Source organism: Saccopteryx bilineata, chromosome 5 (assembly GCF_036850765.1).
Source record: "Saccopteryx bilineata isolate mSacBil1 chromosome 5, mSacBil1_pri_phased_curated, whole genome shotgun sequence".
Taxonomy (NCBI): Eukaryota; Metazoa; Chordata; class Mammalia; order Chiroptera; family Emballonuridae; genus Saccopteryx; species Saccopteryx bilineata.
This window is the reverse complement of record NC_089494.1, coordinates 60,372,218-60,399,000: the sequence shown is the minus strand read 5'-3', so window position 1 is coordinate 60,399,000 and position 26,783 is coordinate 60,372,218. Positions and strand designations below refer to the sequence as shown.

Sequence of the window (26,783 nt, the reverse complement as noted above, 5' to 3'; positions counted from 1 at the left end):
CAGGCTCTCTTAACCAAAGGGAACTGTTGCTTCAGTTTCTAGTACTGTTAAATTATCAGACCCTGACTCAAGTTTTGTCTTCACCTATTAATATTACCTTATTAGGGTTGAATATGAGACAGTTAGACTTCCTTCCGGAGAATTCAGACAGAAAATGAGACATCTGGGATATTGCTCCTCCTAGATTAGATGAGAAGGAAAGGTATAGCTGGGTGTTGTGTGCTAACTATCCATCTCGACCTTAGCAGAAGATATAAAGCACTGGACTCATAATCAAGATTTTTATTTTGTTGGCAGATTTTTCTTTTTATTTTTGTCCCAACTATTGGCTTTCAAATATTCACTTTAGCTTTCATAAGCAAGGTTACTCATGAAAAGAACTTCAATTTTTCCACTAGGCATCTTCAGTATGAAATTCTTTCATTTTTCAGTTCCAAGAGGCTTCAATGGCAAGGCGGACGATTTGCATGTGGCAGCATGCAGCTCAGAGCATGACTTAAGCAAAAGAAACAATGTGATATTGTGTTTGGGGTTGATGTTGCAGACTTGGAGAAAAACGAATGCATCGATTCACTTTCGGAAGTATACAGGCCTCTTGTCATGGCTCTCTGTATCCAAACTCATTTTGGTATTTGTTAGTAAGCCAAAAGCCAAACCCAAATCAACACACATATTTTAGGTTAATTCTTCAAAGTTAAAAAAAAAATAAGACACACACAAATTTTCATAATAAACTTCTAATATCTGAAAAGTCCTGTCTCAAATTACTCTTGGTTAAAGCAATGATAATTCCTAGAAATTAAAAGAATAAATATTGATTGCTAAATAAACTAGGTGAACTCAACATCCAATATGGATTTTTTTTCTATACTGGGCCTAACACCAAAATATCATGGCTTGTGTCATAATTTTATCAGTCTTCATAAATCAGAGCTGCTTAACAAACAGCTCCTCACTTCATATTAACAGCAAGAAATAGTTGGCAATTAACAGTCAAATCTTCTAACTCACCTTTTCTACTTTTTCATGAAACTTACCCAAGCATTCTGAAAATAGAATTTGCAAGGTGAGGTCTAAAACAATGAATTCTGAAAAGTTCTGTTTCTCTAAAATAAGGCTGTTTACATCAAGGCATGTGTCAGCAATGTCAGTCTCCTGGACCAAGATAAATTGTTTCAAAGAAACACCAGTCCTATCAACATAGTCATATAAAAGTACAAGGATGACCTTCCAATTCCAGTTTCCTGCTTTATGGTAACCTCTAATAACGCAAGTGGTAAGCACACCCTATTTTATCAATGTTAATTATAAACTTTGTAAGAACTTTACCCCTACAGGTAATAGTTTCATAATTCTAATATTCTGCTTCATTTAAGTAAAATTTTTAAAAAGATTCCATAAAAACATTACTAGTTAGATCTAACAGTTATTAGAAGAGGTCACTCTAAACAATGTTTACCTAGCTATTGCTGGATGTTGCTTAACAAGATATAACCTGTATTTTAAAATTAAAACACATCATACCAATCACACAGGAAGCTACAGTATCAGAGCAATAGCTGATATATGCATGCTGCAAAATCTGATAAAAAAATCTATTCTTATTTAAAGCATTATGCTGTAATTGTTAAATGGCAAACATTATTAAGACAAAACTCTTCATTAACATATTCATACCTTGACTGATCTCATTCTCTGATGAAATCATACTTCCTGAGGGCAAGGGACCAACTGAACTTGAGCCTTCCACAGCCTGCCTCTTTTCAAAACTAAACTCTGGAAGTCTTGGAGCTTGGGGTCTTGTTTTTCTTGCAGGGTTCAAAAAAAAACAGTAGGCACATCGAAAAGCTGCAGACAATTTTAAAAAAATAAAATAAAATCACAAACCAAAGAAAACTTAAAAACTAATCAATAATTCTCAAGATTACTTTTGCAAATAGTCAAAGAACCTTTCAAAAGTTATTTATCCCTTGTAAAATTACATATGGTTTTAGTAATATTATTGCAGGTGTTCTAACCAAAGCTAATTTTAAAGCATACTTTCTAATTATTATTAGAATATTAATTTTAAAGCAGAAAAGATAAGTTATATATAGCACATTAACTAATATCAAAACAATATATAATGACCTAAACATATTACAGAAATTAATTTCTAGTCACCAGAATCATAAGATACTTTTACACCCAGAACCTCACTCACTAATTTACCCAAGAAAATGTAGTATGTCATAGTTGAGAAGCATAATTAATTTAGTACAATATTTTTTAATAGTGGCTACATATGAAAATCACCTGAGGAGCTTTAAAACCATGCTGATGCCTAGAACCCTACCCCAGACCAATGAAAGCAGACTTTTTGTAGGTGGGCCTTGGACATAATTTTTAAAAGCTCTTCAGGTGGTTCTGATGCAGTGAACTTTATGAACAACTGGCCTAGAGGTTGTACACTGTTGTGAAAAAACCTGTTATCTTTCCTGCTTTGCTCTGTGTTCTAAATAAGAACAACATGCCTGAACAATATATACAGAGCCAGTACCAAAAATAAAATGGTATTCCATGGGAACGGGCATAGAATGACATATTTGAGAGTGAAATATTTAAAGCTAACTGCCCAATAATTCTTACCAATGTATTCAAATTCTTCTTTCAAAGCCATGCCATTATGAGAAAAACACTGTTGACATATAAGGGCATACCTATACCGAAAGGAAAAATAAACAAATTAGTAACAAATGCAAACAAAGCCTATGGGGGGAGGGGGCTACTTTAGCCATCACAGCTCATTTATATTTTAGCATAGCTAAATATGTCATAACTGATTAGATATTTTAAGTAAACAATAAATAATACTCTTTAAACATACCAGCCAAAATATCAACTATTTTAAAATATAATTTATACACCAAATTAAAAATAAACTAAGCAACAATCAAACGAATATATCCTTATTAAGTTAGCAGAAATATTTGGTAATATGATAGAACACTTAAATTTCAGTGTTTACTGCTTCATTAGTTATTAGAGAAATGCAGATCAAGACTACAATGAGATACCACCTCACCCCTGTTAGATTAGCTATTATCAACAAGACGGGTAATAACAAATGTTGGAGAGGCTGTGGAGAAAAAGGAACCCTCATACACTGTTGGTGGGAATGTAAAGTAGTACAACCACTATGGAGGAAAGTATGGTGGTTCTTCAAAAAACTGAAAATAGAACTACCTTATGACCCAGCAATCCCTCTACTGGGTATATACCCCAAAACCTCAGAATCATTGATACGTAAAGACACATGTAGCCCCATGTTCATAGCAGCACTGTTCACAGTGGCCAAGACATGGAAACAACCAAAAAGCCCTTCAACAGAAGATTGGATAAAGAAGATGTGGCACATATACACTATGGAATACTACTCAGCCATAAGAAATGATGACATTAGATCATTTATAGCAAAATGGTGGGATCTTGATAACATTATATGGAGTGAAATAAGTAAATCAGAAAAAAACAAGAACTACATGATTCCATACATTGGTGGAACATAAAAACGAGACTAAGAGACATGGACAAGAGTGTGGTGGTTACCAGGGGTGGAGGGAGGAAGGATGCAGGAGGGAGGGAGGGAGAGATTTAGGGGGAGGGGGAGGGGCACAGAGAAAACTAGATAGAGGGTGACAGAGGACAATCTGACTCTGGGCGAGGGGTATGCAACATAATTTAATGAGAAGATAACCTAGACATGTTTTCTTTGAATATATGTACCCTGAATTATTAATGTCATCCCATTAACATTAATAAAAATTTATTTTAAAAAAATAATAAATAAATAAATAAATTTCAGTGTTTACTAAAGTATATTCCTGGGGACGACAGGCTTCAGGTCTGTGGTCAGGTAAGACTAGAAATGATGGAACCTCTTAGAGATTCATAATGAGGAAGTCTTGTAAGAAAGAAATTATTTGTTTAGTACAGTCCAAAGGTTAATTTTTATACATCATAATTAATTCCTGTATCTATCCCAGTTATACTCAAACATCTTCCTCATTTTCTATTTATAAATTCACTCTACTCTCTGTGATTGTACTTAACAAAATATTTGGCCCTATTAAACAGCATTCTGTTTTGAATAACTTTACAATTTATTATATTAGCTTTAAATTCTAGTCTCTTTATTAAATTGATAATATTAACCAATAATCTTGTCAAGTATCTACTCTACTACCCCCAAATAATTTTTAAGTCTATTCTATGACAATTGCTTTGCTCAAATCATACCATAATCCTAGAATTATTTAAGAATCAAGTAATAATTGGAAGAGCATTTTGAGAACTGGAAATGCCAAATACATGTAAATTATCCTTATTAAAATTATCACCATCACCAAGTCCAGTACTGACATCTATAAAACTCTATTTCTTACAACCTACCATGTTTTCAGTATTTGTGTGCTCTTCAAGTTTAAAAGTTTAGTGAAATGAATCAATTTTTCTAAAAATAACCATAGGGTAGAATTATAATAGAGTAGGGCAACAATATACTTATATTTTCTGTTATATACTATACATATTTTATTCTTTATTTTTATCTAGATACTTTATCCTACTGGAAAAAAAGAAACACTTGGATAGGTACTCTTTTGCAGGGCTATAAAATATTCCATTATGTTTTAAAATAAGAAAACAGGAGCCATAAAACTATAGAAATCTAGTGGGTGCACATTCAACATACACACCATGACCAATAAACTTTTTCTTCATTTTCATTTAAATAAATGAACACCACCCTAGTAAACACTACCTGTTTTGTGGACCATCACCAACTAAATATTCAACAATTCTATCCAAAGCACCTCGTTCCCGGGGGAGAATGGGTCTTGCTAAAGGTGGACCTGGCGGGTGAAGACCTGGTAAATAAACAAATACATTTTAATTCAGTTACCAAGAACTATCTATGCTTCTCAGAAATTAAACTATATTAACAGAAAATAATGTTGATTTTTATAAACCTCTCTAGAACTTTCAATTTTTCATTAAGAAGACTGCATTATAAGCCCTGGCTGGTGGTTCAGGGGATTGAGTGTTGGACCCATGTCTGAATGTCCCAGGTTCAGTGGTGAGATTCAGCCTGTTCACACTGGTTCGGCAGAACCGAAACCTTTTTGTTGAGTTCGGCAAAAGGCTGTCAAGACAGCACTTGTAATCAGGGTTCTCTCTAAGGTGGGTGCCTGAGCAGCTGTCCAGTGTGAAAATCACAAATTTACATTCTTTACTTTTTTTTTAATGTCCATCTGCGCAACAGCGTATTCATTCTAAGCACCCGCAGTAATGTTCATTCTGTCCATAGGTGAAAAAAATTTGACAGAACTATGCTTGAAATATGTATTCATTTCATAAACTCATTATACCTTTGATGGAATACTATATTTTAATTCCCTCGTGTTTGTTACTTCAGTAAACAAACATATAACATAAAGAGAAAAAGTGCCAAACAACCAGGGGGTGACAAGCTGTCATTTGTTTCAGCTTTGTGTTAAGCCTCAAATTTCCTCAAGATATTACAAGTGTGCTGGTGTACCCCAAATGGTGAAACCAATAGGAAGCTAGGACACAATGAACCAATAGAAATATTTCAAGGGTTATTTTATCACCCATTTTACTTTTTTTTTTTTTTTTGTATTTTTCTGAAGCTGGAAACGGGGAGAGACAGTCAGACAGACTCCCGCATGCGCCTGACCGGGATCCACCCGGCACGCCCACCAGGGGCGATGCTCTGCCCACCAGGGGGCGATGCTCTGCCCCTCCAGGGCGTCGCTCTGTTGTGACCAGAGCCACTCTAGCGCCTGAGGCAGAGGCCAAGAAGCCATCCCCAGCGCCTGGGCCATCTTTGCTCCAGTGGAGCCTCGGCTGCAGGAGGGGAAGAGAGAGACAGAGAGGAAGGAGAGGGGGAGGGGTGGAGAAGCAGATGGGTGCTTCTCCTGTGTGCCCTGGCCGGGAATCGAACCCAGGACTTCTGCACGCCAGGCCGACGCTCTACCACTGAGCCAACCAGCCAGGGCCTATCACCCATTTTAGAAGCAGTGGAAGAATGATCACAACTTTCCTGTCACAAACAGGTTTGTCATACACATTATTTGATCATATTTAATCTGCATAGCCTATGCCATTTATTTATTCAGCCTAGAAATTTTCATTTAGTATCAATAAAATGAAGAAAATGTATGTTCTGATTAATACTTATCAATAGTATAAGCACAGTGCTTTGTTTATATAAGTTTATGATATGACCACATGTGGACAAAAATTTCTCCTGAGAGTTTGAAGACAGATGTCTTAGAGCAAACAATGTAGTGATTTTTAACTTGGGGGAATCACCACATCAAACAGCGTACACTGAACAAGTAAAATCCTTGCTCTCTAAGATCAATTCCTTCAATTTATCCAAAATTACAGGTCACAGACTAGGTAAACCAGCTACAAACAAAATGCATCCCATAAAGGTCGAGCTGAAATGCCCTAAAGAAGCACTGCACCTTCAAGGCATTGTTAACAAAAGCATTAAAATGTTAGGTTTTGTTTATCCCTTCACAAAGAATTTTTGTAATATTAACGTGCTAAGAATACTATACTGTACCCTGATTTGACCTACCTTGGAATTTAACACAACAGTTTGGAACCCATATTACAAAAGTCATCAAAATAGCATCAAAAGAATACAGCACAAGTTCTCAAAATTGATATCCTATAAACGTGGCCACGTTACTTATGATGTACCTTACGATGTTATGAAAGTACTTAAGCCAACAACATTACTGCAAAGGAGGAGGGTCATTGATTTAAATTTCATGTACAAACTTTGTAATAATCTTGTTGAGTGTCCTGCTCTCCTTGAGACCCTGCGTTTCAATGTTCCTAAAGTCATAACAAGAGGAAGCAAGTTTTTTAATGTGAGTTTTCTGTAGAAGAAACTATACTTATTTTAGTGCCATAAAGACAATGATGAAGGAATATAACAAACTGCCTCTTGATATCGATATAATTTATCATTATGCAGTTTATAATATTTATTACTTTGCTATTGTCTGCATAATGTCTTAATAACTTGTACTCTCTTATTGCCTATATTTAAATTTAATTCCTATTGTGATTCTATGTATCTGTTGCCATGTAACTTCCACTGTTGGTACTTTCTATTTTTTCTATTTTTTCCATGCTCTGTGATTACATACTCTTTTTTGTTCCTTTATATATCTGTCCTTTATTCTTGAAATACCTTATTTCTAAATACTGATACTGATTTTATTTATACATACTTTTTGAAACATAATATTTTTTTTTACTTGAGCAATACCAGCTTATTTTTTGTGATAATTTTGTGTTGTCCCAGCCATTGGCTTATCTTTTAGAATTTTTCCTTTTTCTTTTGTAATTAGTGCCTACTCTTTATTTTATTTATTTATTTTTTTTTAGTGAGAGGCAGGGAGGCAGAAACAAACTCTCACATGGGCCCCAACCAACCAGGATTCACCCAGCAAGCCTTCTACCAGGGGATGCTCTGCCCATCTGGGGCCGCTGCTCTGTTGCTCGGCAACCAAGCTATCTTAGTGCCTGCAGTGAGGCCACAGAGCCATCCTCAGTGCCTGGGACCAACTTGCTCAAACTGTTTGATCCATGGCTGCAGGAAAGGAAGAGAGAGAAGAAAGAGGGGTGGAGAATCAGATGGTTACTTCTCCTCTGTGCCCTGATCAGGAATCAAACCCAGGACTTCCATACACTAGGCAGAAGATCTAATGCTGACCCAACCAGCCAGGGAGCCTACTCTTTATTCTATAATTTCCTATAGTGATTGTAGTAATATGTTGTAAAGCTTTGCATTATTTATTACATGTCCTTGCTTAGTTATTGATGCATACATTTTTAAATAAGTTTTTGTACAGTATCTCGTAATCTTTAAGGGTATTAATGTCTGTATATAAATATTATTATAATAATTAAAATAAAACATTCTTTAAATTTTTTTTGCAGTTGACCTTAAAAGGATAAAAAGGCAACAGATTTTGACAATTTTTTTCAATAAGAACCCAAAATCGAAATCAGTTATATTGGAATTGGCCTTGGATGGTGAGAAACTGTCACAAGCACAACCACTCCATCTTGAAGAAAGCAGCACATCAATTATTGAAATAAAAAATAATAACAACTCCAAAATTGAATATAGTTTTCCTGAATGCTGGACAGTGCAACAATATAACAATTTTAAAGAAAAATATAACAAACTGGTCATTTCTAACAAAAAGTTATGCGCAAGTATTGTGCAAAATATGCCTTCATAAAAGAGAAAAGTGTTCATGTGCCAAAAGAATGGAAATGTTTTCAGATTGAGACATCAGGGAAAAATAAAGAGGTACAACAAGCTTCTCTAAGGAAAAAATGAAAACATTTTTCATCAAAAGCTCCTAACATTTATAAAGAGAACTTAAAAAAATGTGAGCAGGATTCAATAACAAAAGTAATAGGTATGATGAATGAAACATATTTAAGTACTACTTGTAGAGTATTTATTACAGCTTACAGCCTGGCAAAAATATATAAAACCACTTTTACACATAGAGGATGAGACAGAAGTACAAATTAAAAATGGAATAGATATGGAAATAGGATTACATTCACATAAAACTGCTGTGAAAGTAGTTGATTTCATTGCAAAGGAAATTAAAAAAAAATATTTACTGAAATTATTGAAAATAATCTGAAAATGTTTGACTATTGATGAAGCTTCAATGATACCTTGCAAACCAGTTATACTTTTCTAAAAAGTTGAGGATTCAGTTACATCTCCAACAATTTTCATTGAGCTAGCTGAATTTGAAAAACAAGATGAAGAGACAATATGTTCTTCAGTTATAGAAAGTTTAAAATAATGTTGGGCTTACTAAGAACTAGAAAAAATTTAACAGGATTTTGCTCCGATGTTGCCAGTGTCAGGCTTGGGAGAAAATCTGGAGTGAGCACTAGGATAGCAGAGTTCCCAAACAATAATATAGCACTGTTTAAAGCATTACCTCCATCTTGTTTTAGATGATCCAATAAAGGAAATAAAACAATTAATTTAAAAATATTTATTAAGATATATACTATTTTTCATCAATCCAATAAGAATCAAATTAAATTAACCAAAATATTCAAACAACTTGGAATTAAAATTATAAATTTTGGTAGAGTTTTGGGACTAAGATGGGCTGCCTGTAGTTTAAGGTCAACCCTAGCTGTGGGGCGCACTTATCCGGTGCTACATCACTATTTTTATTCAAATAAGTACTCGGATATGGCTGCCCATCTTGAAAATATATATTTTATAATTGATTTGGCAATGATGATTGATATTTTAAACAAAATTTATTTTCTTTCAAATGCACTGCAGGCAAGAAACAGAGACATAATAAAGACTGAAAAACTTGTGATAAGATTTAGTAAAGCATTTCAAATGCTTGGAAAGGAAGAGTCTATATGAAAAAAAGTTATAAATTAATTACTTCAGAAATCTTCAAAAATATAAAATTTATAGAAAATTATGAGTTTGTTGGGCTTCATTGGGAAAGACTTTTGAAAGATGTTTGAAAACATCGTAACGAATTTGAAAAAGAGACTAATGGATTAACATTTAAAAGCATGTTGTAACCAATTTCAAAATAGGAATAAATTATAATTTCTTCAATTTTTTTGAGCCAGAATACTGGAATATTGAAGATATACTAGTTCCATGGAAAGCAGCTAAAGAACAATTGTACATATTTAATGACATTTTATTATTGATTATCAAGATTTTATGGAAAATATTTTTTTAAATTCCCAGAATTATGCAATTCCTGAAAGGGCTCAAAGAGCTAAAAATAGTGTCAGAATAATTGCTGTAAGCTCAGCAGAGTGAAAAAGGGGTTTTCAAAGATGCACATAATATGTTCAGAGAAGAGAAGTTGCCTGTTTCTAATATATCAAATACAGTGTGTCTGTAAAGTCATGGTGCACTTTTGACCGGTCACAGGAAAGCAACAAAAGACGACAGAAATGTGAAATCTGCACCAAATAAAAGGAAAATCCTCCCAGTTTCTGGAGGATGATGTGGCAGCATGTGCGCATGTGCAGATGATGACATAACACTGTGTAGACAGTGGAGCAGCCAACAGCCATGCCAGTCGAGATGTGAATGGTACAGAGGAAAGTTCAGTGTTTTGTGGCTCACTAAATTCGAATCTGTGACCAACGTGCAACGTGAATATCAGCACATTTATAACGAAGCGCCACCACATAGGAATAACATTACTCGGTGGGATAAGCAGTTGAAGGAAACCAGCAGTTTGGTGGAGAAACCCCGTTCTGGTAGGCCATCAGTCAGTGACGAGTCTGTAGAGGCTATACGGGATAGCTACCTAAGGAGCCCTAAAAAATCTGTGTGTGAGCCCACATCGAACTGCACTGAATAGGTATGAAACTAGGAGAGTTTTCCTTTTATTTGGTGCAGATTTCACATTTCTATCATCTTTTGTTGCTTTCCTGTGGCCGGTCAAAAGTGTACCATGACTTTATGGACACACTATACAATGACTATTAGTCTAATCAGCCTACCTGTAAAGGAATGGATCTTACTTCAACAGTGAAAAGATGGTTAAGTATAAATCACATTGCCGATGATGCTCGGATAAAAGCAAAGAAAATTGCAAGTGAGGATGCCAATCAAGAAGCCATGTGGGCCTGACCTGTGGTGGCGCAGTGGATAAAGCGTCGACCTGGAAATGCTGAGGTCGCCGGTTCGAAACCCTGGGCTTGCCTGGTCAAGGCACATATGGGAATTGATGCTTCCAGCTCCTCCCCCCCCCCCCCCGTCTCTCTCTCTCTCTCTCTCTCTCTCTCTCTCTCTCTCTCCTCTCTAAAATGAATAAATAAAATAAAAATTAAAAAAAAAAGAAGAAGCCATGTGGAATTATCTTAACAGTTTTATTGTTGTCAGGTATTATTTAATATTTTTTCATTAATATTTTTAAACTTTCTTATAACAATCTGGTTTTGTGTACCTCTTTTATTGTTCTTCTTTAAATATTAAAGGCATGAAATAATAAACTACCTTTCGGTATATTGTTTTTTATACTTAAAACGGTCATTAGGGCAGAGAACTGATTGTTAAATTAATCCCACCAGTGCCCAGGTTCGATTCTTGGTCAGGGCACACAGGAGAAGCAACCATCTGCTACTCTCCCCCTCCCTCTCCTCTTTCTCTCCCTCTTCCCTTCCTGCAGCCAGTGGCTCGATTGGTTTGAACATGGCCTCAGGTGCTGAGGATAGCTTGACAGCTCAGTTGATTTGAGCATCGACTCCAGCAGGGGGTTGCTGAGTGGATTCTGGTCAGGGGGCATGTGGGAGTCAGCCCCACTATCTCCACTCCTCTTGCTTTAAAAAACAAAAGACTGCACTATAAAAAAAAAAAGTTTAAATATGAGCTATTTCAGAACCACCAACGTAATATATTAAGACATGAAACTATGATAGGTTCTGTACACATTAATTTTTAAAATGGTCAGACTCTTAAAAGTTTGTGTAATAATAAATTAGAGAAGTCCATTCTAAACCATAATAGAGTCACAGGGGTTATATTTACCTTCCTACTTAAAACAACTAAAACACTGTGAAAATGTTATGGTACAACGCTTTTAAAGACACTGGATATCAGGTAACATAGGCTAAAACTCTCTGAGAGACAAGATGACCCCCCTCTAATTGGCACAGCTTGCTGGCTAATTTTCAGGCAACAGCTCAGAAACGGTAAACCCAAGTGAACTGAATCAGTCTCCTTTAGATAGGGGATAAAGCTGATAGGGAAAGATAAAGCAGCTTGAGGTCATGGGAAACGGGTACAAGAGAATGCACAGAGCAAGAACACCAAAAATATCTGAAGACAGAGAAAGACTGTCCCAAATTATTAAAGGTAACAGTAGCTTGCATGAAGCCAAAATTATTGCATGTTTTCACCAGCCAGAGTGGAAAATTTCAAACTCACAGGTGACTGGTTAAGTATCCAGAGCTTTATATAGCAATATAAAAACATCCCACATCCAATAAGGTAAAAACTCATGTCTGGCATCAGATAAAAAATTATTAAACATCCAAGCAAGCAGAAAAATACAATCCATAATGAGAAAAATCAACAAAAAATGAAACAGAAATGACAGATAATAGAATTAGTAGACATTAAAACACTTAGGAGTATATCCCATATGCTTGAAAATCTAGAGGAAAGATTCAATATTAAGTAGAGAAATAAAAAAAAAAATGTAGAAGACCAAGACTGAACTTCTGCAGATAAAAACTACATCTAGGATGAAAAATCCACAGATGTGATAACAGCAGTTGGGGCATTACAAAAAAAATTGATAAAGATATAGCAATCAAAACCATACAAAATGAAACACAAAGACTAAAAATATTTTGAAATTAAAAACTCATCAGTGAGCTGTCTAATATACATATAATTGGAGTCCAGAAACAAAAGAGAAGGTAAATTAAATAATATTTGAAGAAATAATGCACACAAATTTTTCATATTTGATGAAAACTATAAACCCACTGATCCAAAAATATCAAAAACTTCAAGCACAAGAAACATAATTTTGCAACAAGATGCAGCATATTCAAATTGCTTAAAACTAGTGATAAAGAGAAAATCTTAAAAACAGTCAGCAAAGATACATTACGTACAGAGAAACAGATGAATGACAGCACAATTCTCATCAGAAAAATAAGCAAGCCAGTAAGGAAGAGAAAATGGCAATGGAGTAGGTGGATGTTACAACTCCCACTTCCCAGAACCAAAGTGGATTACAACTTAGGAACAATCATCTTGAAAAACCAACTTTGGACTAAACTAAGAGGAATCTATAACCAAGCATCATCAAAGAAACCACACTGAGACTGGTAGGAAGGGCGGAGACACAGAAAGGGCTGCCCCGCTCCCAGGAGCAAGAGGCGGCCCAGAAGGTCTCTCATGGTGGGGTGGTTTTCCCAGAGAGTTGTGGGTCCTCAACTCCAGAACCAGAACCCCAGCCTGGAGCCCCAGAGACTAGAGGAGGCATACAGACAGTACTTAGCTGAAATAAGAGCCGGGTTACTGGCCCTGGCCGGTTGGCTCAGTGGTAGAGCATCAGCCTGGCGTGCAGGAGTCCCAGGTTTGATTCCCGGCCAGGGCACACAGGAGAAGCGCCCATCTGCTTCTCCATCCCTCCCCCTCTCCTTCCTGTCTCTCTCTTCCCCTCCCGCAGCCAAGGCTCCATTGGAGCAAAAGTTGGCCTGGGCACTGAGGATGGCTCCATGACCTCTGCCTCAGGTGCTAGAATGGCCCTGGTTGCAACAGAGCAATGCTCCAGATGGGCAGAGCATCACCCCATGGTGGGCATGCTGGGTGGATCCCGGTCGGGCGCATGCGGGAGTCTGTCTGACTGCTTCCCCGTTTCCAACTTCAGAAAAATACAAAAAAAAAAAAAAAAAAAAAAGAGCCGGGTTACTATTTGCAAAAGGGAGACAGAACTCTCAGACCCAAACTCTGTCTTAAAGGGACTGCGCAGAAAACCTTGTTCACAGCCACTTATGCCCGGGAGCAGGGACCTCCGAGGAGACTAGAGTTGTGAGAAGACAGTGTAGTCTTGGGGGCACAAGGAGAGACTGTAGGGGACAGCCACCCTGACCCTTGTGAAGTGGCCATTTTTCCTGGGTGAACCAATGCCAGCAAAGGGAAGCAATTACCCCACCTACCAGAGGCTCTCCTGCTCCAGTCAGTGCAAAGAATCGCTTAGAAGCAGGAGGCACATCAGGGAAACAGGTTTTGAGCGCTGAGGTCTGGGCTACACTGCCCCTCCCAAACTGCTGAGTACCCTCCCAAGGGCAGGAGGGCTAAGCTGCAGCTGCAGTGCTCAGGCCACACAGTGGCAGGGAGCAGAACCTGGCGAGGCAGCCCATGTGGCAGTAGCGGTGGGGTAGCCCAGGGGCCTGCACGCCAGTGGCAGGGGACTGAGCCCAGTGAGGCATTCTGTACCCACGGGGCAGCCTGACCTGTGGCCCGTGAGTCCACATGCACAGCAGTGCCAGTGCCCGAGTGCCCAAGGAGGCGGCAACAGTGGTGGGCCAGCAAACAGATCACACCTCGGGAATAGAGAGGCCACACACACTGGTTAAGAGTAGATAAAGGCCAGCCTAGGAGTGCAGCTGATATTTACAACGGCATCTGAGCCCAGCAGAGGCAGCCATAAATTCTGGATCGCTTGTAGCTCTAAGGTTGCTCAGGACCGGTCATAAGGAGTGATCCCCCACTGGTCTGTGCCAGGTTCCAGCCAGGGAGGTCCAGGGCTGGCACATCCAGTGGCCAGATACAAAAAGCATCAGCTCTGGACCTAACAACCCTAGTTAGGAGTGGTATCTTAAGAAAGGGCTCCTCACACCTGACCCACCTAAGGCACAGAAAATGCTGACACAACAGTAAAAAGAGCAGTAGCAGAATACAAGTAGTCCACAGCAGATTAAAAACAACAGCTAAGGCCAACCCAAGAAGATCTAGAAACAAAAGAACTGAAACCTGGAGGCAGATAACACCAATCCTATATACTCAGCTAGCTACACAAAGAGCACATCCAAAGGAGCAGTATATACAGAGACAAAATGAGAAGACAGAGAAATGCAATCCAAATGAATCAACAAGAGAAATCCCCAGAAAAAGAACTGAATGAGACGGAAATAACCAAGACACCAGATCCAGTGTTTAGAATAATGATTGTTAGGATGCTCATGGATCTTAGAGCAACAATGGACTGACATAATGAGCACCTAAATAAAGAGATAAAGCATCAAAAAGGACACTGAAATCATAAAGAATCAGAGAGAAATCACAAATATAATATCAGAAATGAAGACTACACTAGAAAGAATTAAAAGCAGGCTGGATGAAGCAAAGGATGGAATCAGTGATTTAGAGGACAAGATAAACAAAAGCACAGAAGTAGAACAGCAAAAAGAAAAAAGGATCAAAAAGTCTTAGAAAACTCTAAGAAAGCTCTGTGACAACATGAAGAGGAAACAACATCTGCATAATAGAGGTTCCTGAAGGAGAAGAGAAAGAACAATGAATAGAGAACCTGATTGAAGAAATCATAACCAAAAACTTCCCTAAATTGATAAAGCAAAAAGTCATACAAGTTCAAGAAGCACAGAGAATCCCATTAAAGAGGAACCCAAAGAGACATACACCAAGATACATCATAATTAAAATACCAAAGCTAAGAGATAAAGAATACTAAAAGCTGCAAGAGAAAAGCAGTCACCTACAAAGGAGCCCCAAAAGGATGACATCCAACTTTTCAATGGAAACAGAGGGCAGAAGGGAATGGCAAGAAATATTCAAAGTAATGCAAAATAAGAGCCTACAACCAAGACTTACTTATTCAGCAAAGTTATCATTTAAAATTAAAAGAGAAATAAAAGGTTTCCCAGAAAAAAAGATTAAAAATTCACAGAATTCATTACAACCAAACCAATGCTGCAAGAATTGTTAAGGGGCCTGTTGTAAACAAAAAAAGGGGGGGGGGGGATCTAGTAAAAGAGGAATGTAGATTTAAAGAATAAAATGGCAATAAACAACTACATATCAATAATAACCTTAAATGTAAATGGATTAAATGCTCCAATCAAAAGACATAGGGTAGCTGCGTGGATAAGAACACAGGATCTGTACATATGCTGTCTACAAGAGACCCGCCTCAAAACAAAAGATACACATACACTGAAAGTAAAGGGATGGAAAAAAATATTTCATGCAAATGGAAATGAAAAAAAAAGCTGGGGTAGCAATACTTATATCTGACAAAATAGACTTTAAAACAAAGGCTATAGTAAGGGATAGAGAAGGTCAGTACATAATGATAAAGGGAGCAATCCAACATGAAGTATAATCATTATGAGCCTAATAGAGGAGCACCTAAATATATAAAGCAGATTTTGATGGAAATAAAGGGCGAGATCAACAGCAATACTATAATAGTAGGGGATTTCAATACCCCACTAACATCAACTGAAAGATACTCAAGAAATAAAACTGACAAAGAAACAGTAGACTTAAAGGACACAATAGATCAATGGGATTTAATAGATATCTTCAGAACTTTTCACCCTAAAGCAGCAGAATATATTATACATTCTTTTCAAGTACTCATGGTACATTCTCTAGTATACACCACATGTTAGGATACAACACAAATCTCAATAAATTTAAGAAGACTGAAATATCAAGCAACTTCTCTGATCACATCGGCATGAAAACAGAAATCAACTATAATAGAAAAACTGAAAAAATTCAAATCCTTGGAAACTAAATAGCATGTTATTAAATAATGAATAGGTTAACAGTAAGATCAAGGAAGAAATAAAAAATTTCCTTTAAACAAATAAAAATGAACAAAGAACTCAAAAATTATGAGACACAGCAAGAGCAGCCCTGAGAGATAAATTCATAGTCTTACAAGCATACCTTAAGAAGCAAGAAAAAGCTCAAATAAACAACTTAACCCTGCATCTAAAAGAACTAGAAAAACAACAGCAAGTAAAGCCCAAATGTAGTAGAAGGAAGGAAATAATAAAGATCAGAGAGGAAATAAATAATATAGAGGCTAAAAAAAAAAAATACAGAAGATCAATAAAACCGGAGCTGGTCCTTTGAAAAGGTAAACAAGATTGATGAAACTTTAACCAGACACATCAAGAAAAAAAGAGAGAGGACTCAAATAAGTAAAATTAGAAATGAGAGTGGAGAAGTAACAACTGACACCACAGAAACAGAAAGGATTGTAAGAAACTATGAAGAACTGTCTGCCAAAAAATTAGACAACCTAGGTGAAATGGACAAATTCCTTGAAACATATAATCTTTCAAAACTCAATCTGGAAGAATCAGAAAACCTAATCAGACTGATTACAACAAACAAAATTGAAACAGTTATCAAAAAACTCCCAACAAACAAAAGCCCTGGGCCAGATGACTTCCCAGGCATATTCTACCAAATATTCAAAGAAGAACTAACTCGTATTCTTCTCAAGCTATTTCAAAAAATTCAAGAAGAGGGAAGACTTCCAACCTCGTTTTATGAGGCGAGCATAATCCTCATTTCAAAACCAGGCAAAGACAATACAAAGAAAGAAAACTATAGGCCAGTATCCCTGATAAATTTAGATGCTAAAATTCTCAACCAAATATTTGCAAACTGAATCCAGCAATACATGAAAAAAATCATTCATCATCATCAAATGGGCTTTATTCTGGGAAGGCAAGGCTGGTACAATATTTGCAAATCAATCAATGTGATTCATCATATAAACAAAAGAAAAGAGAAAAATCACATGATAATATCATTAGATGCAGAAAAAGCATTTGATAAAATTCAGCACCCATTTATGATCAAAACTCTCAGCAAAGTGGTAATACAACATAATAAAGGCCATCTGTGACAAACCCACAGCCAACATCATACTCAATGGGAAAAAATCTGAAGCAACCCCTTTAAGATCCGGAACAAGGCAGGGGTACCCCTTTACCACTCTTCTTCAACATAGTTCTGCAAGTCCTAGCCACAACAATCAGACAAGAAGAAATAAAAGGCATTCAAATTGGAAAAGAAGAAGTAAAACTATCATTATTTGCTGATGATATGATACTGTACATAGAAAACCCTAAAGTCTTAATCAAAAAACTACTGGACCTGATAAATGAATTCAGCAAGGTGGCAGAATATAAAATTAATATTCAGATATCAGAGGCATTTTTATATATCAATAATGAACTATCTGAAAGAGAAATTAAGAAAACAATTCCCTTCACTATTGCAACAACAAAAAAAGTACCTAGGAGTATATTTAACTAAGGAGGTTAAAGACTTGTACTCGGAAAATTATAAAACATTAATAAAAGAAAGCAAGGAAGGAATAAACAACTGGAAGCGTATACCGTGTTCATGGATAGGAAGAATAAATATCATTAAAATGTCTGTATTACCCAAAGCAATTTATAAATTCAATGCAATTCTTATTAAAATACCAATTATCATACTTCAAAGATATAGAACAAATATTCCAAAAATTTATTTGGAACCAAAAAAGAACATGAATAGCCTCACCAATCTTGACAAAGAAGAATAAAGTGGGTGGTATCACACTTCCTGATATCAAGTTTTATTACAAGGCCATCGTACTGAAAACAGCTTCATACTGGCATAAGAACAGGCATATAGATCAATGGAACAGAACAGAGAACCCAGAAATAAATCCACACCTTTATGGATAATTGATACTTGACAAAGGAGTTAAGAACATACAATGGAGTAAAAACAGTCTCCTCAACTAATGGTGTTGGGAAAATTGGACAGCTACCTGCAAAAAAATAAAACTAGACCACCAACTTACACCATTCACAAAAATAAACTCAAAATGGATAAAAGACTTAAATGTAAGGCATGAAACCATAATCATATTGGAAGAAAACATAGGCAGTAAGTTCTCCAACATCTCTCGCAGCAATATATTTGCTGATTTATCTCCACGGGCAAGGGAAATAAAGGACAGGATGAACAAATGGGACTATATCAAACCAAAAAGTTTTTGCACAGCTAAAGATGATATGAACAGAATAAAAAGACAAACCACACAATGGGAGAACATATTCGACAATACATCTGATAAGGGGTTAATAACCAAAATTTATAAAGAACTTGTAAAACTCAACATCAGGAAAATAAACAATCCAATCAAAAAATGGGCAAAAGAAGAATAGACACTTCTCCAAAGAGGACATACAGATGGCCAATTGGCAGATGAAAAAATGTTCAACATCATTAATCATTAGAGAAATGCAAATTAAAACCACAATGAGATACCACCTCACACCAGTCAAAACGGCGCTCATTAACAAAACAACACATAACAAGTGCTGACGAGGGCGTGGAGAAAAGGAAACCCTCCTGCACTGCTGGTGGGAATGCAGACTGGTGCAGCCACTGTGGAAAATAGTATGGAGATTCCTCAAAAAATTAAAAATCGAACTGCCTTTTGACCCAGCCACCCCACTTTTAGGAATATATCCTAAGAATAACAAATCACTGGTTCAAAAGAAGAAATGCACCCCAATGTTTACTGCAGCATTGTTTACAATAGCCAAGATCAGGAAACAACTCAAGTATCTGTCAGTGGACGAGTGGTACATATATACAATGGAATACTATGGGGCCATGAAGAAGAAGGAAATCTTACCTTTTGCAACAACATGGATGGACACGGAAACTATTATGTTAAGTGAAATAAGCTGGCAGAGAAAGAAAAATATCATATGACCTCACTCATTTGAGGAATCTAATGAACAATGTGAACTAAGAACTGGAAGAGAGACAGAGGCGGGATCAAACGGATCAGAGAGAAAATGGTCAGAGTGAAAGGGGATGAGAGGATGGGATCAGAAAAGGAAAAGAGATTAGTGAAATTGTATACACATAACACGGTTATAGAGAGCACAAAAGCAAATGCTGGAGGGAAAGGGGGAAGGCGTTAGGGGGAGGGCAGCACACGGGATGCTGAAGGGAACACGGAGGTAGGGGAGAGAGATATATTCGGTGGGACACTTGAATCTATATAAACACAATAAATTAAAATTACTAAAAAATTTTTAAAAATGAAAAAAAAAAAGAAAATATAAGCAAGCCAAAAGACAATAAAACACTGAAGTTCTGGGGGGAAAACTATCAAATTAAAATTCCATATTAGTGAAAAAAATATTTTAAAAGGAAGGCAAAAATGAAGACTTTTCAGACATAAAAACTGAAACAATTCATCACTGGAAGAATTTCACTACAAGATATGTTAAAATAAGTCCTTCAAGCAGAAGGAAAATGATACCAGATGAAAAGCTGGATCAACACAAAGGAAAGAGGAGTAGCAGAAATGGTTACCATGTGGGTAAATATACAAAACTTTTATTATTTAAATCTTTTAAAAGATAATTGACGGCATAAAGGCAAAAAATAATTTTTTATGGGGTTTACAACATATGTAGAAGCAAAATGTATGACTACAACAGCACAAAGGCCAGGAAGAGATCAATGAAAGTATATATACTGTTGTTAGATTCTTAAACTTTATGTGGACTGGTACCCTCCCTATCACTTGCAGGTAAATTGAGATAAACCAAAGATATATACTGTAAACTGCACATTCCTCATTAAAATCACACAATAAAAGCAATATAGCTAATAAGGCAACAAAACTATAAAATAGAATCATAAAAAAAACTTCAATCCAAAAGAAGGTAGAACAAGAAAAGAAAGATAACAGAACAAGTAAGACAAATGGAAAAAAAATAGCACATAGAACATTTAAACTCAAACCTATAAATACCAATCATTACATTAAATGCATGTGTCCTGAACACCCATATTATGAGAAAAAGATTGCCAGAATAAATACAAAGGCAAGATGTATCATAAGTTGCTTACAAAAATAAAAAATAAAAAGAAATATAAACATCAAATAAGTTAACAGTAAATGATAGAAAAAATATCCATATAAAATACACTAATCAAAAAGAAACCTGTAGTGCATGTATTAATATCAAAGTTTTTTTGGTGGGTTTTTTTTTAGTGAGAGAATGGGAGAAAGTGAGGCAGACTCCCACCTCTGCCCTGACCAGGATACACCCAGCAACACCATCTTGGGCTGATGCTAAAGTACCAAGCTATTTTTAGCACCTGAGGCTAATGTGCTCAGATCAACCAAGCCATCCTCAGTGCCCGGGGCCATGCTCGAACCAATCTAGACACTAGCTGCAGGAGGGAAAGAGGGATAAAAGGGGGAGTAGTGGGGGGAAGCGAAGCAGGTAGTCACTTCTCCTGTGTGCCCTAACTGGGAATCAAGCCTGGGATGTCCATATGCTGGGCTGATGTTCTCAGGGATAAAAAAGTAATTTTGTGACAAAGGAGTCAATTCATCAAAAGGGCATAGCAATCCTAAATATATGTGTGCAACAAAACAGAGCTTTAACTTACATAAAGCAAAAGCTAAACAAAAAGAAATACACAATTATAATTGGAGATTTCAACAGCCTTCTCTCAATAGTTTACAGAATCAACAGACAACAAACCAGTAATAATATAGTGTTAATATAGAACACTGCCTACCACCAACTTGACCTGATTGACATTTATAGCCTCTCTAACTAACAGAAACAGCATACAGTCATACTTAATGATGGAAATACATTCTGAAAACTGCATCATTAGGTAATTTCATCATTGTGCAAATATTATAGAGTGCACTTACACAAACCTAGACAGTATATAGCCTATTACACACCTAAGCTATATGGTATAATATGGCCTATTGCTCCTAGAATACAAACCTGCTCAGCATACTACTATACTGATTACTACAGGCAATTGTAACACAATGGTAAGTATTTGTGTATCTAAACATAGAAAAACTATGGAAAAACTGTAACTGATAAAAAAAAATGGTACACCTGTAGAGTGCACTTACCATGAATGGAGTCTACAGGACTGGAAGTTGCTCTGGGTGAGTCAGTGAATGAGTGGTGGGTGAATGGGAGGGCCTAAAACATTCCCAGGGGTCTCCAAACTTTTTACACAGGGGGCCAGTTCACTGTCCCTCAGACCATTGAAGGGCCGCCACATACAGTGCTCCTCTCACTGACCACCAATGAAAGAGGTGCCCCTTCTGGAAGTGTGGTGGGGGGGCCGGATAAATGGCCTCAGGGGGCGGCGAGCCGTAGTTTGGGGAAGCCTGCTAGACTTTATAAACACTGTTCCATAAGCCCTCCCCTCGCTTCCTTCCAACAGGTCAGAAATAGACCACCAAAGCTCTCAAAGCTGCTGTATGAACAGGGATGTGAGCTGAACAACTGGAAATATTGAGGAAGAACTGGCTGGGTAAGGCAGAGATCAGCATAACAGTGACTGTCAGGAGGGAGTGAAAGGTTGCCTAAAGGACCAGCAGGAATAAGAAATCAAGATGAAGAGATAAAGAAACATAAAGGATTGTCATGGCAATGTGGTTTCTGCTACTGTACATTGGAGCAGTGGTCAGATTAAGAAACTTTATGGTATTCACAGAGGGAAAAAGTATGTTTAATATAGAAAGGATACAGAATTGAGGGCTCAATATTTTTACTTTGGAAATTTGTTTTTGGTTCCATTGACCCTATCTGACACACAGGGCACTGTCAGATAAGGTCAATGGAATTGAACTGATGGAAGAAATAAAACTTATCTACGCTTTACATCCTTATGACCTGAAAATATTTCTAAAGTTCAGAGACAGGTTGGCTCCACACTACCTCAGAAAGCTTTCACTAAAGTGACAGCAGCATTTAATACTTTTTAAGGTAGCTCCTGTGAACTTGTGGTTTTGTACAGAATCTTAGTTGTTCAACAAAATATTTACAGCAGTTAGCCCTGGCCAGTTGGCTCAATGGTAGAGCATCAACCCAGCATGTGAAAGTCCCAAGTTCGATATCCAGTCAGGGCACACAGGAGAAGCAATCATCTGCTTTTCCCTCACCCCCTCCTCTCGCTGTCTCTCTCTGTTCTCCTCCTGCAGCCATAGCTCAATTGATTCAAGCACGTCGGCCCCCAAGCATTGAGGATGGTTCCATGGAGCCTCCACCTCAGGCACTAAAAATAGTTAGGTTGACAGCAGCTCCAAATGGGCAGAAATCGGCCCCAGACAGTGGTTGCCAGGTGCATCCTGGTCAGGGTGCATGTGGGAGTCTGTCTCTGTATCTCCCTTACTCTCACTTAAAAAAAAAATAAATTTACAGCAATGTACTCTGAACACCATAAGCTAGACCTGGGAGGGCTGTGGTGCCTGCCCTATGAATATAGAGTGCTGGGGAAACAGTTCCTCTGTGCTGAAACAGTTCAGTAGCTGACTGACGGATGTAATCTGTACAGTCAAATTTGAGGTGCTGAGAGTGAGAGGGAATCTATTGCCAAGTCCAACAGATATTGTTCCTGTCAAAGAAAAAAAAAATTCCTCCTGAACCACATATGCTTCCATTTCTTACAGGAAATTCATCTCCATTATAATCTATGGGACCACCATCATATCTGACCAAAACATCATTATGTGGTACACAACTACATATTATGATATTCTAAGACATAAGACAAGTCTCAATACATTTAAGAAGATTCAAATAATACAAAATATATTTTCTGGTCTTAATAGAATTAAATTAAAAAATCAACAACAAAAAGACATCAGAAAAACCTGCAAATATTTGTAGGTGAAATAATATATATATAAATAATCCAGACCTCAAAGGAAAATTACAAAGTATTTTTAAATAAATAAAAGAATTTTAAAACATCAAATTATTACCGTATTTTTCACTCCATAAGATGAACTTTTCCCCCCTAAAGGTGGAAAGGAAAAAGCCCATGCGTACTACGGAGCGAAAAATACAGTATTTTATTAAATATTTTAACACACCTTTTGGCTCATAATATTTTTTTTTAATTTTCCTCCTAAAACCCTAGGTGTGTCTTATGGTCAGGTGCATCTTATGGAGCAAAAAATACAGTATATGCAGCTAAAGTAGTACTTAGAGGAAATTTTATAACACTAAATCCTGTAACGCTAAACAAAAGATGATAGGTTTGAAATACATAAATCAGTTTTCAGCTTAAGAAACTAAAATGAGGAGCAAACAAAACCCAATGTAAATAGAATAAAAAGTAATAAAGATCAGGGAGGAAATAAATAAAACAAATTATAAAAATCATAAAGAAAAGCTGGATCTTTGAGAAGAGCAATAAAATTGGTAAACCTCTAGCCAGACTTATCAGAAAAAAAAAGAGGGAAGATACAAAATACTAATATCAAGAATGAAAGAAGTGGCATAAATCCAGACTGTAAAAACAGTAAAAAATAATAAGGGTATATTGTGAATAATTTTATGCCAAATAATTTTATAAGTTAGATGACAGAGACAGGTTCTTTGAAAGACTACAAAGTTACCACAGCTCACTCAACAAGAAATAACTATTCAGCCTAGCTTGTGGTGGCGCAGAAGAGAGAGTGCCTACCTGGAATCCTGAGGTTGTTGTTTTGAGGCTTGCCTGGTCACAGCACATACAACAACCAATGAACAGAATGAAGCAACTACTTGTCTACCTTACCTCCTAAAATCAATAAATAAAATCTTTAAAAGAAGAAAATGTAACTTCAACTTGCCAAAATTTTGTTAAGAATTTTTGCATAGCCTGACCAGGAGGTGGTGCACTGGATAGAGCATTGGACTGGGATGCGGAGGACCCAGGTTCAAGACCCCGAGGTCGCCAGCTTGAGTGTGGGCTCATCTGGTTTGAGCAAAAGCTCACCAGCTTGGACCCAAGGTTGCTGGCTCGAGCAAGGGGCTACTTGGTCTGCTGTAGCCCCATGGTCAGGGCATATGTGAGAAAGCAATCAATGAGCAACCAAGGTATCGCAACGAAAAACTGATGATTGATGCTTCTCATCTCTCTCTGTTCCTGTCTGTCCCTCTCTCTGACTCTCTCTCTGTAAAAAAAAAAAAAAAAGAATTTTTGCATCTATGTTCATGAGAGATATTCATCATTTTTCTTTAAAAAATATTAAATTTTTTATTAAAAATATTCTTCTACAAATAAAACATGCCAAGATATTTTAAATCGTAAATTCTACTAAATATTTAAAAAGAAATGAATCAATTCTACACAAACTTGTCCTTAAAATTAAAGATAAGGGTAGATAAGGGTATACTCATATAAGGTCAGTTTTACACTGATATCAAAACCAGGCAAAGACATTACAAAAAAAAAATACAATAGGCCAATATTTTTAAGAAAAATTGATGTAAAAATATTTTAAACAAAATTTTAGTAAACTGATTTCAGCAATATATATAGAAAATAAAGCATTATAACCAAGTGAGATTTATTCCAGAAAAGCAAGGTAGTTTAACATTTAAAAATCAATCAATATATTTATACTAAATAAACATGTTAAAACAAAACAATACAAACAAAAAACCTAACACTCCATTTAAGCATCTCAAAAGATGCAAAAAAGCATTTGACAAAATTCAGTCAATTACTAATAAAAACCTTCAGCTACCTAGTAATAGGAAGGTACTTCTATTTCTGAAAACTGATAAATCTTATCCATAAAAAATCAGCAAACTGTAGCTAACACCATGCTTCCCTCCTAAGATCAGCAATAACACTAGGATGTCTGCTCTCACCACTTCTAGTCAATATTGTACTAAAGGTTCTAGCTAGTGTAATAAGGCAAGAAAAAGGAATCAAGATTAGAAAGAAAGAAGAATTGTCTCTATTCACAGACAATTTGATAGTCCTAGTAGAAAATACTAGGGAATCTATGAAAAAGCTCTTAGAATAAATGAGCTTAACAAAATTATAGACTATAAGATCAATAGACAAAAATCAATTGTATTTCTATATACAAACAATGAACAATGGGAAGTTGTTTTTTTTAAATACCATTTACAATTTGATCAAAAATGTAAAATAATTAGATGTACATTTAACAAAAAATGTGCAAAACCTATATACTGAACACTATAAAACAGTGCTGATGGAAACTAAAGACCTAAAATGAAAAAAATATACTGTGTTCAGGTAATAAATTAGGTAATATCAGAAGAGAGGAATGAAGAGTGAGGACTAGAATAATAATCTAGAATTTAGTTAATGATTTACATCATATAAAAAACAGTAACAACAAGAATAAAGAGTTACTCATCCAAACTTTATGAATTGTTATTCCACAATCTCTCAAAAGTGAAAGAGAACTGTTTGCAGGAAATACTCTGAATTGAGAGACAACATAGAAGAGTCAGTGAGAAGAAAGTGGGAGGATAAATTAAATGTGATGTTTGCCTTTGTAAAACAGGCAAGATAAAACATAAGAATAAGATGGGCAAAAATGGAGATTTACATGGAAACCTCATAGAAGCCTTTAAAACAAAATGAGGCCTTGCTGGAACAACCCTTGCAATACAAGGATACAAATTTTTTCTAATTGACTTTGACAAAAACTTTAAAGCATCCAAGATACGCTTTAGGATAAGAATATTATTCTAATATTCTTTTAAAAAAACAAAAAAGATTTTCTTTGAAAATAAGCAAATCTAAAAGCTGTTAATAACTAAAAAAGGGGAAATAACATCAAAATTATAACTATTAGTAAATGAAATTTAGGTTCTAGAAACAGTTCTTAGTACAAATCAAGTACATTTTTCTGCTTTTATCAAGTATGTTATTTGTTTACTTATACTAACAACATTCAATCATTATCACCAAAAATAGACTTCAATGCAGACACTGTCATCACTTATAAAATTTTCAACTTGAATAAGCATATGTCAAATTAGATTCTGAAAGCATTTAAGCTAGCTTAACTTTTGCTAGAATATTTTACTTCTACATGTTTAAATAAAAATGTTCATAGAAGAATCTGAATACATAAAACAACAGATTTCATAAAAATATATTAAAATCCTTATATACTTAGGAACTTTTAAAGTAACTCATCTTCATATTCATTCTGTTAAGGATAACAGTAATTAATACAAACATCAAGAGCAATCATTGTGGGAATACTGGTCATTTTTATACAGCTTGGCAAATTATCAAGTACCTGCTGGTTATTAATTTTCAA

General features: G+C 36.1%; 1 protein-coding gene across 4 annotated transcripts in view; it reads right to left on the bottom strand.

The window, feature by feature from the left end:
• The window catches only part of LNPK (lunapark, ER junction formation factor), a 92,306-nt gene that overhangs the window by 6,727 nt on the left and 58,796 nt on the right, over positions 1–26,783 (bottom strand). For 2 of the 4 annotated variants that reach the window (XM_066280841.1, XM_066280840.1), the window contains exons 10-13: positions 4,802–4,907; positions 2,629–2,699; positions 1,678–1,848; positions 98–180 (exon numbers count right to left, since the gene is read on the bottom strand). In XM_066280841.1, coding sequence (XP_066136938.1) covers positions 98–180; positions 1,678–1,848; positions 2,629–2,699; positions 4,802–4,907 — 431 coding nt within the window. The remainder of the gene's footprint in view (positions 1–97; positions 181–1,677; positions 1,849–2,628; positions 2,700–4,801; positions 4,908–26,783) is intronic. The other 2 variants (XM_066280842.1, XM_066280838.1) reach the window with 1 other exon arrangement.